General features: G+C 39.0%; 3 protein-coding genes and 1 long non-coding RNA gene across 4 annotated transcripts in view; all 4 read right to left on the bottom strand.

Annotated features, from left to right (window-relative positions):
- The window catches only part of LOC131354654 (carcinoembryonic antigen-related cell adhesion molecule 1-like), a 95,940-nt gene extending 90,929 nt beyond the window's left edge, over window positions 1–5,011 (bottom strand). The window contains exon 1 of the mRNA XM_058392566.1: window positions 4,796–5,011. Within this exon, the coding sequence (XP_058248549.1) occupies window positions 4,796–4,841 (46 nt within the window). The 5' untranslated portion in view covers window positions 4,842–5,011. The remainder of the gene's footprint in view (window positions 1–4,795) is intronic.
- LOC131354653 (carcinoembryonic antigen-related cell adhesion molecule 1-like) lies at window positions 76–8,444 on the bottom strand. The gene is made up of 9 exons (XM_058392563.1): window positions 8,297–8,444; window positions 3,047–3,361; window positions 2,630–2,938; window positions 2,448–2,492; window positions 1,567–1,692; window positions 1,425–1,492; window positions 1,253–1,318; window positions 1,077–1,142; window positions 76–999 (listed from the first exon to the last, which is right to left on the bottom strand). The coding sequence occupies exons 1-9, from the start codon at window positions 8,430–8,432 to the stop codon at window positions 892–894; spliced, it is 1,239 nt and encodes a 412-aa protein (XP_058248546.1). The 5' UTR covers window positions 8,433–8,444; the 3' UTR covers window positions 76–891.
- Window positions 8,445–10,886: 2,442 nt separating this feature from the next.
- LOC131354955 (uncharacterized) lies at window positions 10,887–16,282 on the bottom strand. The gene is made up of 5 exons (XR_009204799.1): window positions 15,981–16,282; window positions 15,526–15,591; window positions 14,923–15,118; window positions 14,772–14,829; window positions 10,887–13,156 (listed from the first exon to the last, which is right to left on the bottom strand). It is a non-coding gene; the product is annotated as an uncharacterized LOC131354955 (long non-coding RNA).
- A 158-nt stretch (window positions 16,283–16,440) lies between these two features.
- The window catches only part of LOC131353856 (cell adhesion molecule DSCAM-like), an 18,018-nt gene continuing 17,108 nt past the window's right edge, over window positions 16,441–17,350 (bottom strand). The window contains exon 4 of the mRNA XM_058390930.1: window positions 16,441–16,712. Within this exon, the coding sequence (XP_058246913.1) occupies window positions 16,701–16,712 (12 nt within the window). The 3' untranslated portion in view covers window positions 16,441–16,700. The remainder of the gene's footprint in view (window positions 16,713–17,350) is intronic.

Below are 17,350 nucleotides of genomic sequence, written 5' to 3' on the forward strand. Positions count from 1 at the left end.
AAAACATAGTTGATGATGCAACTTCCAGGCTTACAGTTAACAAGAAAGGACCTACTTCTGCTTTTTGTAGAAACATCTGAAATAGAGAGAACAGAGAGGGGGAGGGGAAGTGGACGTGAATAAACTTTGTGTTTCTATTATAGGTATATTGACACTCTGTTGTTTTCTATTGTATAAGCATGTAAGTGATTTATTAAACAATTATTAATATGGCGAAATAATGAGTTTAAAAATTGCTAGTGACATTATTTTTACACACATTAGAATTACAGACAGCTCGAGTACAGTGTGGAAGCTTGCCTTAGTAAACAAAGGTCTAGATTTAAATACAGTGAAGTCAAGAGGAGACGTTTTTCACAATGAGACACGACCCTGTATAAGAAGATTTAACTGTTTATTTAAGAAATTAAACTTTCACACCTTGAAACAACAATTAAATCTATTCTAAGTCCTTAGAGGTATTTATATGCCTACAATAATCATATTATTTCAAAGACACTCTATAACAACTATTTCTGTTTATATTTCTACAGCCAAGAAATGAGGTCAACTGAAGATAATGCAAAATAAAATAAAATAAAATAATATTAAAAAGTTTAAAAAGTGCAATAAATGAGAATATACACTGTAGACAAAAATAAATAAACATATTAATTTGATAATATGATCGCCATCATTATTATTATTAATATTCATAATTCATTAATGTTAGTACAAAATAATGTGGTTACAAAAATATTATTTTATATCATTTAAAACTTTTTTCAAGACATTTTGAGATAAAAGGGTTGTATTATTTAGCTAACACACATTAATAACACACAAGGCAATGGAAAAACCTCACAGATGTAATAGCGTGTGTGTGTGTGTGTGTGTGTGTGTGTGTGTTAGTTAGTTAGTTTTGATGCTAGCATATACTGTAGTATCTCCTGATTCCACTGGAGTGTGTGCCGCTCTCACAGTGTTACTGTGGACTACAGAGGTGTACGTCACATCATCCTGGAACATCAAAAACATTTTATTACACACACACTCACACACACACACACACTCTTCACTTTTATTATCATACAGACCTTTACTTCTGCTTTCTTGAGTTTAGTTTGTGGATTTATAACTGCATACAGAACACTAGAATCATTCTGTAGATAAAAGGAAACAAAAAAGAATGAAAACATGGAACATTGGACTGAACTCACAAACTGAAACACACACACACACACACACACAAAGGTACACCAGACACACTCACCTGTTTGTCTACTGCTTCATAAGTGGGCTCTGAAGTTATGGTAAAGGTCAGAGGTTCATTAAGCTCCTACAAACACACACACACACACACACAAACACACACACACACCAAATTTAAGCCTGGTTACAAAAGAACATCCCGCAAGTGGATCATTGTGGCTGTGTGTATCAACCTGCTTCTCCTGCTGTGTCTTCTGTCCTGTTTGTCCATCACTACTCTGGGTCTGTCCTCGTTTCTGTCCTATAGAATGAAACCAGACAGAGTGAGACTGCAGAAATCTGTGTGTGTGTGTGTGTGTGTGTGTGTGTGAGTACCTCTGTGTTTCCAGTAGATGAATCCTCCGAGTATCAGCAGCAGCAGAACTCCAGCAACACTAGAGCTGATGATGATGATCTGGTGGTTAGCAGTTGGGTTTTCAATGGAATCTGATTGACTGGACTCTGATTGGTCAAAAGGTATTGATTAATTTTTAATAACATCAGCAGTGAAGCTACAAATCACAGGTTTATTAACACTCCTGTGTTTAACAGTAACCACTTACACAGTGACCTGTAAGACAGGAGTTTCACAAATCCTGAAACCTGAATACACCACATTGTAGTAAATTCCTCAATAAGTAAATTATATAGTTTTGCATTCAACTGGTGAGAAACATTTTTCTGTGTTTGCAAATTTAAAACCTAATAGTTAAAGTTTTAAAACTGTAGTAAATCCAACTGGGGTGTTAAATATAAATGTGTCTATTTAGAAACCTTTATTTTTAGCATTATTGTAAAATTGTAAAACCTTAAAACCTCAAATTAGTTTTGCACTCTAAGATGAAAAAGTAACAATAGAGTTCAATAAAATACTAGTTAGTACTTTTACTAGTATGTTTAGTACTAATACTAGTGTTAGAATAGTGGAGGCTAAATGTACATTAAAACAAAATTTATATTTTGCTAACTAAATATTGGGATAAATGATAGATAGATAGATAGATAGATAGATAGATAGATAGATAGATAGATAGATAGATAGATAGATAGATAGATAGATAAGTAGTTATGATGGTTAGTAGTTATGTCTAGAAGAAGGAAAAGACAATAATAAATGTAGTTTGTGTTAGAGTGTTGTGTTTGAGTTTTGTTCCAAGGTGATGGACTAACCTGTACTAAGAAACCGGATTTTATTTTGTTACAGTAGTGTGTAATACCTGGTTTGCTCTTTGGTGTGGAAATTGAAGGTCTTCCTGGGGCCTCTGTGATGAGAGAGAGAGATTTAATCTATTGTAAATAAACCCAGGAAATGTAGGTAGAAGTGAAAGTGGGACAGAAAACACACTCTGATAATCATCTATAATCATGAACACAAACTCAAACTTCACAAAAGTTTTACCTTTTACTTTGAGTCGAATGTCTTTACTGATTTCGTTGCTGATCTCACACCTGTACCATCCTCCATCCTCTACAGTCAGGTGTGATATGAGTAGAGAGACATTTCCTGGAGGATGATCATTAAAGAGCTGAACTCTGTCTGTGTAGCGATTTGTCTGGTCCTTTGGGAAGATTTCAGAATAAGATCCTTTGTAAAAGCTCCATGTGAAAGTGTGGGGTTTGGCTTGTAGTTCAGAGCAGGAGCAGGGCAGAAGGACAGACTGTCCCACGTTTCCAGTCACATCCACTGTCTGTTGATTCAGTGTGCAACCTGGAGAATGAACAAACATCAACATATTGCATTGCTGTTACAACATCAGATTCATCTGTCATGAGATTATCACTGAAGTAGCATTGTGAATAAAAATGATTCATTTACCTTTAACAGTGAGTCTGATGTATCTGGATTCACCCTCTTTAGCAATACAAATGTAAACTCCTCCATCCTCTTCAGTCAGGTGTGATATGAGCAGAGAGAGATTTCCTGAAGAGTGATCATTAACCAGCTGATATCTCTCTTTGTACTGATCACTCTCAGGAGATATCTGTACATATTTATTTCCATTTGTGTTTTTCTCCCATGTGAATGTCTCAGGTTTTCTGTGGAGGTCAGTGCAGGAGCAGGGCAGCAGTACTGAGCCTCCTGTGTATGCAGTGATCTCTTCTGTCTCTCCATTTCCTTTCAGCCAGCAGCCTGTATGAACACACCAGTTAATGATCTGTTAATGAGCAGTTCACCATCTGCAACAACTCTACAGAACTACAGACATCCTGGAACTCCACAACTCACTAATGTCCACAGCAGGGATGTAACTGAAAATGATAACATTAACAGATAAATGCTCTATATGAATACAAATACGGTTCAGGGTCAGTATCTGGAGGTGCAGTATTTATTTATTCTACAATAAAAGTACTGTGATCTAATCCATTACATTTCTGTGTGCTTTTATACAAAGTGACTTTATCTAAAAACACATCTTTTATCCACTGACTCATCACTTCCTTTATCTAGCTTACTCTGATTAAGCAACTTTTACTAGAGGATTAACTCACAGTTGAAAATGAATTTCAGAGATTATGTAACCAAAGGTTGCCAAAATTAGTTGCTCAAACAAAAGGCAGAAAAACTATTTTAAAAATTTACACAAGGAGAATCTTTATAGTTCAAAGCCTTAAATATCCTCCTATGCCTTGTGCTTTCTGATATTTTACTGTAAACCAATACTCTTTTTGCCTGATTATTTGCACTATAATCCATGAAATGCTGTAAAAATACAATTTAACTTTCAATCCAGACACAGAAATGGATCTTTGGAGCACAAATACTGATACAGATAGTGTCATCATGTTACACCCCAAAGCCACAGGTTCAGTAATGACCTCATCTTTCTTTCTTTCTTTTTTAACACCATGCCAGCTTCTATGGCTATATTCATGGCGAGAGACAGTTTTTGTTATTCAATATTAAAACTATGTAAAATGTTTAAGATTATCTTTTTTTAGGAACTGTAAAACCAAAGATGGGTTTACTTGTTTTAAAACATTTTCAAAAGTGTCAACAGAATAAAACAGCTTTCTTCTAGGGGTAAAAGTGTTACATTCGAACAAAATATGTTTGATGGACAGAAGGGTTTTACATGATGGACACTGTGGTAGATTTTCTCTTGATAGTAAAAATTGGTGTGTAGCTTTTGAGTGTCCTATTCTGCATCTTGTGTATATGACTTCATCCCAACAGTTATTTAAAGGAAACATATGTTTTGTTCCAATATTTGGATTTATTTCATGCAGCTTGTTATTTAAACATTGGTTCCATTCTGATTGCCATTTATTTTTGATGTATACATTTAAAATTGGTTTCAGATCTGTGAAAAGTATAGAGCATTTGCTTGGTATTTTAGTTAATGCTTCTTTGGCAGTTTTGTCTGTAATGACCTCATAAAAAGTTCAACCACATGATTTCAGTTGTTTGTTGTACACTATACATTTCCACATCATGAGTAAGATTGATGATGGTAAGTTTTATAGGCTTTAAATGCTAAATTCTGACATTTTTAAAATATTTAGATTAGCAAATAGGAGAGAGAGAGAGAGAGAGAGAGAGAGAGAGAGAGAGTTACAGTACCTTCAGTGATGTGGAGAAGAAGGAGAAGATAAAAACACACCTGCATTTTAATAACTAATGTCCATAAGCAGAGACACTGTGTGTGGTGGAAATGCAGTCTTACACTTGGTCTTTAAAACACACACACACACCACATGACATGACTTTTCCACTACTTTTTCAGTTCTTACTTCCTCTTTCATCTGTTTCAACACACAGTACAGTCATATGCATATCTATCTATCTATCTATCTATAAGCATGTACTACTCACCTTCATTGCCATGACAATTCTTACTGTGGACCCAAACCCAGTTTAATCCCACGAAAGTATTAAAGATAAACACACAGTGACCGACTGCTGCACCGTGTCTGATCACACACACTACAGATTTAGCACTTTACCACATTCATACATTAACAGGAAGTGAAAATTTAGCAGTATACCACTGACAATGAAGGAGAGTGAAATACAAAGTGTGATGCTGCAGAAAAACACACAAATCCCAAACACTCTGCTTTTACTAAACACCACAATGAGTAAAGATACTGTTGACATGTAATATAAGGGCTGGAAATAGAGTGAAAAATTCATTTTAAAATTCCAAACAAAGTAAAAGGAGAGGCTGGTGAAAGTCTGACTGTTTATAGACACTGAAGAATAAGTGAAAACAGGAACTAACTTGTTTCCTGAATGACTAAATGTGTTGCCTTAAAAAAAAAGGGGGGGGGGTGTCTTACACACGATTTCAAAATACACAAGACCTATAAATTAACGTTTAAAAATCTGTCCAGAAACAGACTTGCAAATGATATATATATATAGTGGTATTCAAAATGTTGAAGGATATACTTTTCAACTGAGTAATATATCACACATTCTATATACACTATACTGTATGAAATAGACACATGGAAGTGTAAAAGTGTTGGAAAGAACAATTTCCAAATGCAGAACAGTTACAATACATTGTTTAGACTGCCTACAATGCATCTATTGATGAGAGAGGGTGATGGTCCAGGAAAGACATGGATGCCACAACAAAAGTACCAGCAGTGAATCTACAACTGAGCAGCCCAGCCCTGGGAGTTCCAGTCGGGTTATCAGATGCTTCTTCAGAGGCTTCCTCAACACATTCACTGAAATCAGCAGCTGGAGGTTCAAATGTTCCTATTAATCTGCTCATCTGGTCTACACTTTCATCTGGCAGTGATAGGTCCTCTATGTCTGCACTAAGTCACTTGAACTGCTGTACATCTCCAACAATAAACATTTTAGAAATCTAAAAATGTAGGTTGGAGTATTCTGAATTCTTCATGTGTTTCTGAAAAATAGTGATGACAGAACGCAATTATTAGCAAGATACAACATTATGCTGCATATACAAATAACACAAATATCAGAAAATGCGACAAATTTTGAATCAGTTAAAATATATATTAAGATAACATTTTAATTTTTAATTAGTTTAATTAAATAATAACCACTTTGTATTTGACATTGTGGCAGGAATCATGCAGATTGTAAAATGATGAAATGCAATGCAGTGACGATTGAGGTAAACTACCTTATATACCTGCTGTATCATATTTAATCCAGATATTTTTAACATGATTTTACTAAAATATTCTGAATTAAATCTTAAGTAATTATTGGTTGTTTCAATAAAGTACATATTCATACTGAAAATAAGTAACAACATAAATGCTGTTTTGCCATAACCTTTTCAAAATGAGCAAAGATCAGTCTATGAAGACAGCCATTTTGTAAGATTCTACCTGAAGCCTGCTTTTGACAGCCTGAGATAATCACTGAAGTAGAACTGTAGATAAAAATTAGATATTTATGCTTAACAGTGAGCCTGACATGTGTTAATGATCACTCTTCAGGAAATCTCTCTCTCCTCATATCACACCTGACTGTAGAGGATGGAGGAGATTACAGGTGTAGTGTTAGAGAAGGTGAATACAGCACCTTCTCTATCATTAACCAGCTGAACTCTGTCTTTGTACTGATCACTCTCAGGAGAAATCTTTTCCCAAACGTTTTTCTTCCATGTGAATGTCTGCAGTAATCTCTTCTGCTGTATAAACACCAGTTAATGATCTGTTAATGAGCAGTTCACCATCTGCAACAACTCTACAGAACTACAGATATCCTGTAACTCCACAACTCACTAATGTCCACAACTTGTGTTCACTAAAGACAAATTTTGGTAACTAACAAACATGCACAACTGGCACAAAGAGAAAGAGTTGTGCCATTATACTTTACTTTTGAACACTTCCTACAGAGCAACACATGTTACTCTGAGGCACTGAAACTCTGCAGGAAGTGACAGTGTGAACTGACCACATGGGTAAGCAGTTGAGTGACATCATCTACCCATTCTGTGAAGAGTTTACACGCCCAGTGTTTAACGCATCATTGAAATGATTCTTTAAAAAGAAGTGAACCTGTAACGTCGTGAGTGCCTGCTTAGGCAAATCTACGGTTACTGGAGTGCCTCTTTATAGTGCTCAGCCCAGCACAGGCAATTAGGGCTGATGCACGGCACCTGTGCACGCTGTTATATAAGCCTCAGGTGTCCACTCACTCGGCGTGCGGACATAGAATCTGTGCCAGGTATCGGAGGCAATAGGCGCCGAGAGGTAATTTGGTAATTAGAGTTACACTCCTCTAAAGTCATTGCTAGCGATATTTAATAATCTAAAGAACATATAGAAAGTTATTTACTGGTGTGACAGGCTGAGAATCAGTCCACTGCCACTTCTTATTTATCAAGCCAGATCCCTACTCGGTGAGAGAACTGCTTAAACGGCCAAAGCTTGCCGTGACAAGCAGGCTCTCCCCCTCGCCTTGTGGTGTGTGTGTGTGCACTGTCTGACGCCTTCCCAACCCACCTTTATTACACCAATCCCCATTTAGATTATATAGCCCGGTAGTGTAGCGGGTAGTGCTTTGGGGAGTCCAGTGTGGCGTTGAACCTCCTTGGTTCGCCTCCTGCTTCAGACAGTTTCTTAGGTTTGTATTTTTGTTTGCCTATTTCTGCTCATTATTCTGCCCGGCTCTCTGATCGAATTTTCCATCTGCTTACATCCATTTGGGTAACGGGTCTAGCTCAGTGCTCACCCCCTCACTTAGTGCTGAGCCCTTCTTCCCTGTAACAGAACCATGACGAATAACAAGAACAGCAATCGTGATGAAGGAGACTCAGCATTCTACATGAACCCAGGACATAGATGGGGATTAACAAAGTCCTGGTAGAAAGTTCTTAAGTGTTAAGCAGGTTTGATGAAACACCCATAATGAACATTAGAAAATGTTTATATTTTTATTTCCATTCCATTTGGTTGCAAAAACAAAATCTCCAAAACTTAACTAAATAATTTAATTTGTTCAGCATAAATTTTCCATAAGTAAGATTAGTGCATGACTTTTTGGTTTAAAAGATACATTTTTACATTCATTATTTCCTGACATAGTATTAAGAGAGAGAGAGAGAGAGATCAGCAGACTCACCTTCAGTGATATGAAGCTGTATAAGGAGGAGAAGAAAACACACCTGCATTCTTACTGAGGACCCAAACCAACACATTAATCCAAAGAGAGAATTAGAGCTAAACACACACTGACCAACTGCTGCACCGTGTCTCATAACTTTAAAATATTATTCATTTTAAAGAGCACCTTAATGAACACACAATTACAGTTAAACAGGAATTTAAATCCACACATGCAACTGAGCCACAGGTGGCAGCAGAAACACTATAATGAGACAGAGGGCAAAAGAACATACAGGATGGAGAAATCCTGACGTCCTCTAGTGGATAATACATAGAATAACAAGTCCAAATTCCTGATACTGTAATGAGAGAGAGAGAGAGAGAGAGAGAGATCATATTGTACACATAATCAGCTTGTTCAAGGATTAACAACATTAAATAAAGATTCTTTCAAAAATTAACTTTTTTTTGGCATTCTTTTTAAACTGAAAATCAACTAGAATCCTAGACTCATTGTTGTTGTAACCATTATTACATTGTGGCTGCCTTTCTGTTCTTCTTTGTTTTTCTTGCTGATGTAGATGGTCATTTTTGCTTGGCTTCTCCATGTATATTTTACACCCAGAATAAGTTAGCAATGAATAGCATTTACTATATCAGTTAAAAACAGACTGCAACAATGTCAAAAGGGGTTTTAATTTGGAGCACTATTTAAAAGTGTCTCCCTCTGGAGACAGAAGGGATACTCATGACCTGTCTCTGGACACAGAATCGAGATAAAAGCCTTCACAGCAGTGATACCATGCCAGATTCTCCACTGTATATCTCCAGCTCTTTTGATTAATGGCAGCTTGTACAATACTCTCCACTGTGGTCACTCTTCCTCACCCAGCCAGGGGACAGAATGCCTGGGTGTGTCAACTCCATTATAGCAACCTTTTTTATTACATTTACCTTTCTGGATTTTGGCCGATGCCCTTATCCAGAGCAACATACAAAAGTACTTTGAAGTCTCTATCACTGAATACATCAACTGTGCTTCACTATGTCACAGACTTTCTTAGGATACTAAGAAAAACTAAAATAATAGCTAGGAAGAGGTATGTCTTCACCCATCGTTTGAGGACAGCCAGTGACTCAGCTGCCAGAACAGAAAATCTTGATGTATACCTACTTTTTACCCTGAGAGATGGTGGAACCAGTCAAGCAGTGATAGTAGATAGTAGAGGGAGCGTAGTACAGTGCGAGGAGTAATAAGAGCTTTGAGGTTAGAGGGTGCTGGTCCCACCATCTCTCAGGTATGAAAGCATACCTCTTCCTAAAACACTTAAACTAGCTATTATTTTAGTTTTTCTTAGTGAAGTGAAGTTTCTTAGACATTGAAGCACAGTTGATGTATTCAGTGATATAGACTTCAAAGCACTTTTGTATGTTGCTCTGGATAAGGGCATCTGCCAAATTCCAGAAATGTAAATGTAATAAAAAAAGGTCTCTACACAGGGTGATCACGAGAAAACAAAAAAAGGTAAAAAAAGATCACCCTCTGAGCAACCTGTGTGGATAAAAATGCCAGAATTTTCTGATGTTGTAAAGAAGAAACCAACATGAGCATCTCACATTATCCTGCTATTCATGATGGCGGTGCGGCAGTAGCACGCAGCAGCCACTCCGGACCAAAAATGGTGCTATTATCCTGTTATAGCCTGACTTTCACAGCATATGGACACCAGATACAGCGGCGTTCATGTGTACGGCCACCAGACCCTACTGAGTTATGGGAATCATGCACCAGCCAACATGCATGATGACCTATGGAAAAAGCTTTGCGATCTCGGCTTGCTGCAGAGACCAGGCCCCAAGCCCACGCCGTCGCCTGATGCCATTGGCCGGTAGAGGAGTCTATGATGCGGTGCGTCAGAAAGCGTGGAAATAGGGCGGGTGTCCGTGCTAGTCTAAAAACAAATCCTAGCTGGCCAGCACTCCCCTCCATACTTCTATCAAATGTCTGCTCCCTGGATAATAAACTGGACTACATCCGACTCCAGCAAACTACACGGTGTGAATACAGAGACAGGGTTGCATTTTTGTTTTTATGGAGACATGGCTTAGCAACAGAGTTCCAGACGCCGCCATTCAGCTAGCCGGGCTAACATTTACACAAACATTCCCGGTGCATATCGTGTGGAGCCACGCCCCCACCTCGCCTACTCAGACCACATCACTGTTATGTTGATTCCAGTATACAGACCACTCGTCAGACGTACCAAACCAGTTCTGAAACAGGTTAAAACCTGGCCAGCAGGAGCCATCTCTGCTCTTCAGGACTGTTTCGAGTGCACTGACTGGGACATGTTCAGGAAGGCTGCAACCAATGGCGAAATCACAGAGGAATACACATCAGTGACCAGCTACATCACCACATGCTCAAACCAGAAGCCGTGGATGACCGCAAAAGGTGCGTGTGCTACTAAAATCCAGAGACTCTGCTTTCAGAGCTGGAGACAAGGATGCCCTAAGAACAGCATGGGCCAAACTGTGTCGAGCCATCAGAGAAGCAAAGCGTGCACACTCCCAGAGTATCCACGGCCATTTCCAGAGCAGCGGTGACACTCGGCACATGTGGCAAGGCATCCAGTCCATCACCAACTACAGGCCGGCTCCACCAGCCTGTGACAGTGATGCCTCCCTTCCAGATGCACTGAACAGCTTCTACGCTTGGTTTGAGGCATGAAATGACATGACAGTGAGGGAGACCATCCCTCCTCCAGAGGACCAGGTGCTCTGTCTCACCACGGCCGACATGATGAAAACTCTACACAGAGTTAACCCACGGAAAGCTGCTGGGCCAGACAACATTCCTGTAAGAGTGCTCAGGGAATGTGCAGAACAGCTAGCGGATGTCTTCACAGACATCTTCAACATCTTCCTGAGCAGCGCCGTCGTCCCAACGTGCCTAAAGTCCATCACCATCATCCCCGTGCCGAAGAAGTCTCCAGTGTCCTGTCTCAATGACTACCATCCCGTTGCACTCACACCCATCACTATGTGCATCTTGTCATGAGGCACATCAAGAACCTTCTGCCTCCATCACTAGACCCCATGGGGTTTGTGTATCATCCAAATCGCTCCACAGACGATGCCATCAGCACAACCCTGCATCCGGCCCTTACACACCTGGATAATAAAGACAGTTAAATACGAATGCTGTTCATAGACTTGAGCTCAGCATTCAACACAATCATTCCTCAGCACCTGATGGAGAAACCGAGCCTGCTGGGCACCAACACCTCCTCTGCAACTGGATCCTAGACTTTGACTGGAAGACCTCAGCAAGTCCGGATAAGGAACAGCATCTCCAGCACCACCACATTGAGCATCCTCAGGGCTGTGTACTCAGTCCACTGCTGTTCACTCTGCTGACTCATGACTGTGCAGCAATGCACAGCTCCAACCATATCAAGTACGTACAGAGAGGAGGGGCAGCAGCTAACAGCCTAGTGTAAAGCCAACAACCTGTCTCTGAATGTGAAGAAAATGAAAGATGATGGTTGGCTTCAGGAGAACACAGAGTGACCATTCTCCACTGAACATTGATGGGTCCAACGTGGAGATCATCAAGAGTACCAAATTCCTTGGTGTTCACCTGGCAGAGGACCTCATCTGGTCACTCAACACCAGCTCCATCACTAAGAAAGCCCAGAAGTGTCTCTACTTCCTGTGAAGGCTGAGGAAGGCTCATCTTCCACCTCCCATCCTGACCACCTTCTACAGAGTAGAGAGCATCCTGAGTAGCTGCATCACTGCCTGGTTTGGGAACTGCACCATCTCGGATCGCAAGACCCTTCAGCGGATAGTGAAGTCAGCTGAAAAGATCATCGAAGTCTCTATTCCCTCTATTATGGAAATTTACACACTGCATTCGTAAAGCAAACAGCATTGTGGATGACCCCACACACCCCTCACACACACTCTTCACCTTTCTGCAATCCGGAAAGAGGTACCGAAGCATTTGGACCCGCACAACCAGACTGTTGAACAGCTTCTTCCCTCAGGCAATCAGGTATCTCAATAGAGAACTGAACTGAGTTGGACATGGACGCACACACACACACACACACACACACACACACACACACACACAACTGAGAACTGTTCTCAACAGAGAACTGAACTGGACACACACACCCAACAGACAGCTGGTCTCAACAAAGAACTGAACTGAGCTGGACACACACACTTACACACACACAAAATTTGTCTTGTTTACATGCATACATCACTTTTACATTGATCATGTTTACATGTACCCGTCAATTTAAATATTCATATCTGTTTACTTTAAATATTTAAATACACATGTCACTTTAATTAAATCCTCTGTTATAACTAAATTACTTTTGTTACTTCTGCTGCTATTGTCACTGTCCTAAACCTGTTCCTATCCTACTTTGCACCCACTGCCCAACACTGTTTTTTGCACAAAGGTTGACGTAATGTGTCTTGTTTGTCTGTCTTGTCATCCATGTTGTATGTTTAGTTTCTAAATAATACACATTGTAGTATAGTTAAGCTCTGTCTTTGTCCGTGTCACCTGTACTTTTCTTTTTGTTCGGTGTAGCAACTCTGGTCCAGGAGGAATGTTTCACTTCACTGTGTATTGCATAAGCTATCTATGGTTGAAGTGACAAAGCTTCTTTGACTTTGTCTTGACTTGACATTAGCAACATGCAAGAAAATGGACAGCTGACCTGGGGATGCATCTCCTGGGATGACTAGCAGTTCAGTTTTGTTCAGATTGATTTTCAGCTGATGAGCCATCATTCATGATATTATATGTCTGCCAGACACGCTGAGATCTGAGCAGAAATCGTGGAATCTGAGGGTGGGAAGGAGAAAAGTTAAGTGTCATCAGCATAACAGTGGTAAAGAACCCATGTGAGGATATAACTTCGCCAAGAGAGTGGGTATAAAGGGAAAAAAGGACAGGACCAAGTACTGAGCCATGTGGGACACCGGTGAAGAAACTGCATGGAGCAGTTGTTGATCCTCTCCATGTTACCTAATATTAGCGACCATCCAGGTAGGAAGGGTGGAGAAGAGAGTTTTGTGGTTGACTGTCAAAAATGAACAGCATTTGTTTGACCTGCCTGAAGTGTGAAATACCAAGAAGACCAAAATTGGAAAAAAGCAACAGGCAAGATCAACAGCATGTGAGACATGGGTGATACAACAAAACTAAATCTAACACAATTTCACACCAAGCAAAGGAAGGAAGAAACAGGGGAACTTAAATTCACACAAGGAACTGAGCCACAGGTGGCAGCAAAAACACTATAAAGAGACAGAGGGACAGAACACACAACATGGGGAAACAATGATGACCTCTAGTGGCCACAATATAAAATGACAAGTCTAGAATCTGAACACTGTTGGTGTGGGGGCAGAAAGCGAGACAGAGACAGAGAGCACAGAGTGAAGATTTTGAGATGTTTATCGTTTCTGTGTATCATGCTGTAGCTCTGTACACCTGATCACATGATAATGATCTCGAGCACTGCCTCCCAAAGTGGGGTTTATTATAACAGTTTATTATGTTACAGTGATGATCACAACCCAACATTAACCAGAAAGTTCTTGTAGTAATTTCCTGCTGGGACTGGTCACATGAATATTAACTGGGTTTAATCCAAACCTTATTAATAAAATATCAGACAATTTGGACCACATGTTTTGTAAGTGGAAATTCATCAATAATTTTTTCTGTCTGATTTTTAATGTTATTTATTAAAAATCAGAACATGAAGATAATCCACTGTGATCTTTTCAGCTTCTGTTATTTATTTTTAAATTAGAAATAAAAATGTACAAATTGTTTCAGCTACAAACAAAATATGAAGTCTGTTTTATTTAAAGCTGTGAGCGTTTTTACATTTTTACAGGTGTGTACAGACCTAAAGGATTTCTATTATTTCACAGATGTCTTATAAACATTAGATCTTTATAGTTTCATTTTTTGTAGGTTTCTGTTTTTACGGCCCAGAAATCACCTCAGCGTGGGCGGAGACAAAGTTTCTTCAGCTCTAAATTATTTCCTAAAAGACACGACATGATCTATAGACAGTTTCAGCAGAGAGCTTCAAGTTATATATGTGGATCAAACCACTGCTTTAATAGAGCTGAAAATAATGGAAAATGTAAAAAGTGCAATACAAATGTTTAAAGCTGATCTAAAAGCAAAAAACAAATCTACAAATATAGTAAATTAAAATTAATTTGTTTTTATGCCAGCGACAATTTAAAATAAAGCAAAATCTTCAAAAATATTTGTGTATTTAGTTTTGATGCCACTGGAGTGTGTGCTGCTCTGTGTTACTGTGGACTACAGTCAAGTACATCACATCCTGCAGGAATAGAACAGCAATAACATGTTATTACACACACACACACACACAATATACAGATAAACTACACACATTTAGAATTATACACACCTTTTCTGCTTTGTTGTGTATAGTTTGTGGATTTATGGCGGTGTACAGAACAATCATTCTGTAAAAAAAAAATGATGCATAAGAAAGTTCAGACACACACACACGAACAATGTGACTATCGCTCTACTGAAACATGGACGTGTTTTCTGACCTGCTTCTTCTGTTGTCCTGTTTGTCCATCATCATTCCCTGTCTGTCCTCGTCTCTGTCCTACAGAATGAAACCAGACAGAGTGAAATTCAGAAAAGTTTGTGTGTGTGTACCTCTGTGTTTCCAGTAGATGACTCCTCCGAGTATCAGCAGCAGCAGCAGAACCCCAACAGCAGTACAGATGATGAGGGTGGTGTCTGTATGGAATGGAAGAGAAGTGAAAAGGACACACAGGGGTTTAAAATCTCCATTCTGATTGGTCAGTGATGTTGAATCATTTTCTAGCTCTGGCAGTTTATATGGTTCTAATACATTATCATTTCTATAGTAACGGCACCTTCACATATTCACAGGGAGTACTCTGGTGGACTCTCCACAGAATCTGAGACTCAGTTTAAGCTTTATTACTTTTCTTACTAACCATCTGGGTCTTTTATTTAGCATTTATAAAGTCTGTTAATGAAGAGCAGATTTGAGAAAAGATTCTGTTCCTGGAGATGTTAGGAGAACAGGAGATCATCATGAAACCTCATCTTAAATGAACAGAAGTTAATGTAGTGTATTAAGACTGTTCATTCCAGTGTGTATCAGTGGTGTGTGGTACCTGGACTGGAAGGAGGTGAAGTTGTTGTGATCACTGGTGTGGATGATGAAGGTCTTGTTGGTGCACCTGCAAGGAGAGAAAGGTTTAATAAGTTATAAATAAAGAGTGTGATGTGTGGTGAGTGAAGGCAGGACACAAGTGTGGAAACTCAGTGTGTTCTTTATTAAAGACAATCCAGGAATCATAGTGAAAAGTGAACATGACACAATACAACCCTGATGATCTGTAATCATAAACACAAACACAGATGAGGGGCAGAACACAAAACACAAACATTTTACATCTGATTTTCATATTTTATGTATTTTATGTTTTCAGTTTTTATCACCAAGATAAATGTACTCCACAACCTTTTATTATGAAGTAGTAGTTCACATATTACAGATTTATTTTCCTTAAAAGATAAAATCTCTAGTCAAATTCACATATGGTTTATATACAGAAGGTTGTTTTACCTTTTACTGTGAGTCGAATGTCTTTACTGATTTTTTTGTTGATCACACCTGTACCATCCTCCATCCTCTACAGTCAGGGGTGATATGAGTAGAGAGAGATTTCCTGGAGGATGATCATTAAAGAGCTGAACTCTGCCTGTGTAGCGATTTGTCTGGTCCTTTGGGAAGATCTTTGTGTGATCTGATCCTTTATAAAAGCTCCATCTGAAAGTGTGTGGTTTGGCTTGTAGTTCAGAGCAGGAGCAGGGCAGAAGGACAGACTGTCCCACGTTTCCAGTCACATCCACTGTCTGTTGATTCAGTGTGCAACCTGGAGAATGAACAAACATCAACATATTGCATTGCTGTTACAACATCAGATTAATCTGTCATGAGATTATCACTGAAGTAGCATTGTGAATAAAAATGACTCATTTACCTTTAACAGTTAGTATGAGGTCTCTCTCCTCACCCTCTTTAACATTATACCTGTAATCTCCTCCATCGTCTTCAGTCAGGTGTGATATGAGCAGAGAGAGATTTCTGAAGAGTGATCATTAACCAGCTGATATCTCTCTTTGCACTGATCACTCTCAGGAGATATCTGTACCCAGTTATTTCCATTTGTGTATTTCTTCCATGTGAATATTTCAGGTTTGATGTGGAGGTCAGTGCAGGAGCAGGGCAGCAGTACTGAGCCTCCTGTAAATGCAGTGACCTCTTCTGTCTCTCTATTTCTTTTCAGCATGCAGCCTGTATGAACACACCAGTTAATGATCTGCTAATGAGCAGTTCACCATCTGCAACAACTCTACATACATCCTGTAACTCCACAACTCACTATAGTCCACAACATTTTGTGTCCACTAATCACAAATTTTGATAACACTCTAATATCCATAACTGGCCAGTCAAAGAGAAAGGGGTGTACAATTGCACTTTATTTTAAAAATTATTTAATACACTTCCTACAGAGAAACACATTGCACCATACACAACAGTCAAATCATTTTGCAGAGAGAGACAGAGAGAAAGAGAGAGAGGAGAGAATCTTCACAACTGACCAGTAAAAAAGGAAGAGGTGTGTACTACAATTTTAAATTTTAAACACTTCCTACAGCATCACACTTCATCATACACAACTACAGTCAAATCATTTTGCAATATGGTGGTAAGTGTACAGCACACAGCTACAGCCCTGTGGTTTCCTCACATGATGTTTCTTCAGATTCAGGCAAATACATTGAGAGGCTTGTGATGCAGAAAATAACAGCAGAACAAACAAAACAATTCTCAAATTTATTCAAATGACGAGTATTGAGTGTCAGTTTGAAAGTAAAGGTCTCTCATTATTTATCACACACATGGTCAAGTGTTAACCCAAAACATAA

Source organism: Hemibagrus wyckioides, linkage group LG06 (assembly GCF_019097595.1).
Source record: "Hemibagrus wyckioides isolate EC202008001 linkage group LG06, SWU_Hwy_1.0, whole genome shotgun sequence".
Taxonomy (NCBI): domain Eukaryota; kingdom Metazoa; phylum Chordata; class Actinopteri; order Siluriformes; family Bagridae; genus Hemibagrus; species Hemibagrus wyckioides.

Coding starts and splice junctions, on each gene's coding strand:
- LOC131354653 (XM_058392563.1), bottom strand. CDS start 8,432: ATGAGACACGGTGCAGCAGTTGGTCAGTGTGTGTTTAGCTCTAATTCT. Junction 1,319..1,424: donor AGACACAGCAGGAGAAGCAG/GTTGATACACAC, acceptor GTGTGTTTGTAG/GAGCTTAATGAACCTCTGAC. Junction 1,143..1,252: donor ATGAAGCAGTAGACAAACAG/GTGAGTGTGTCT, acceptor TTTTATCTACAG/AATGATTCTAGTGTTCTGTA.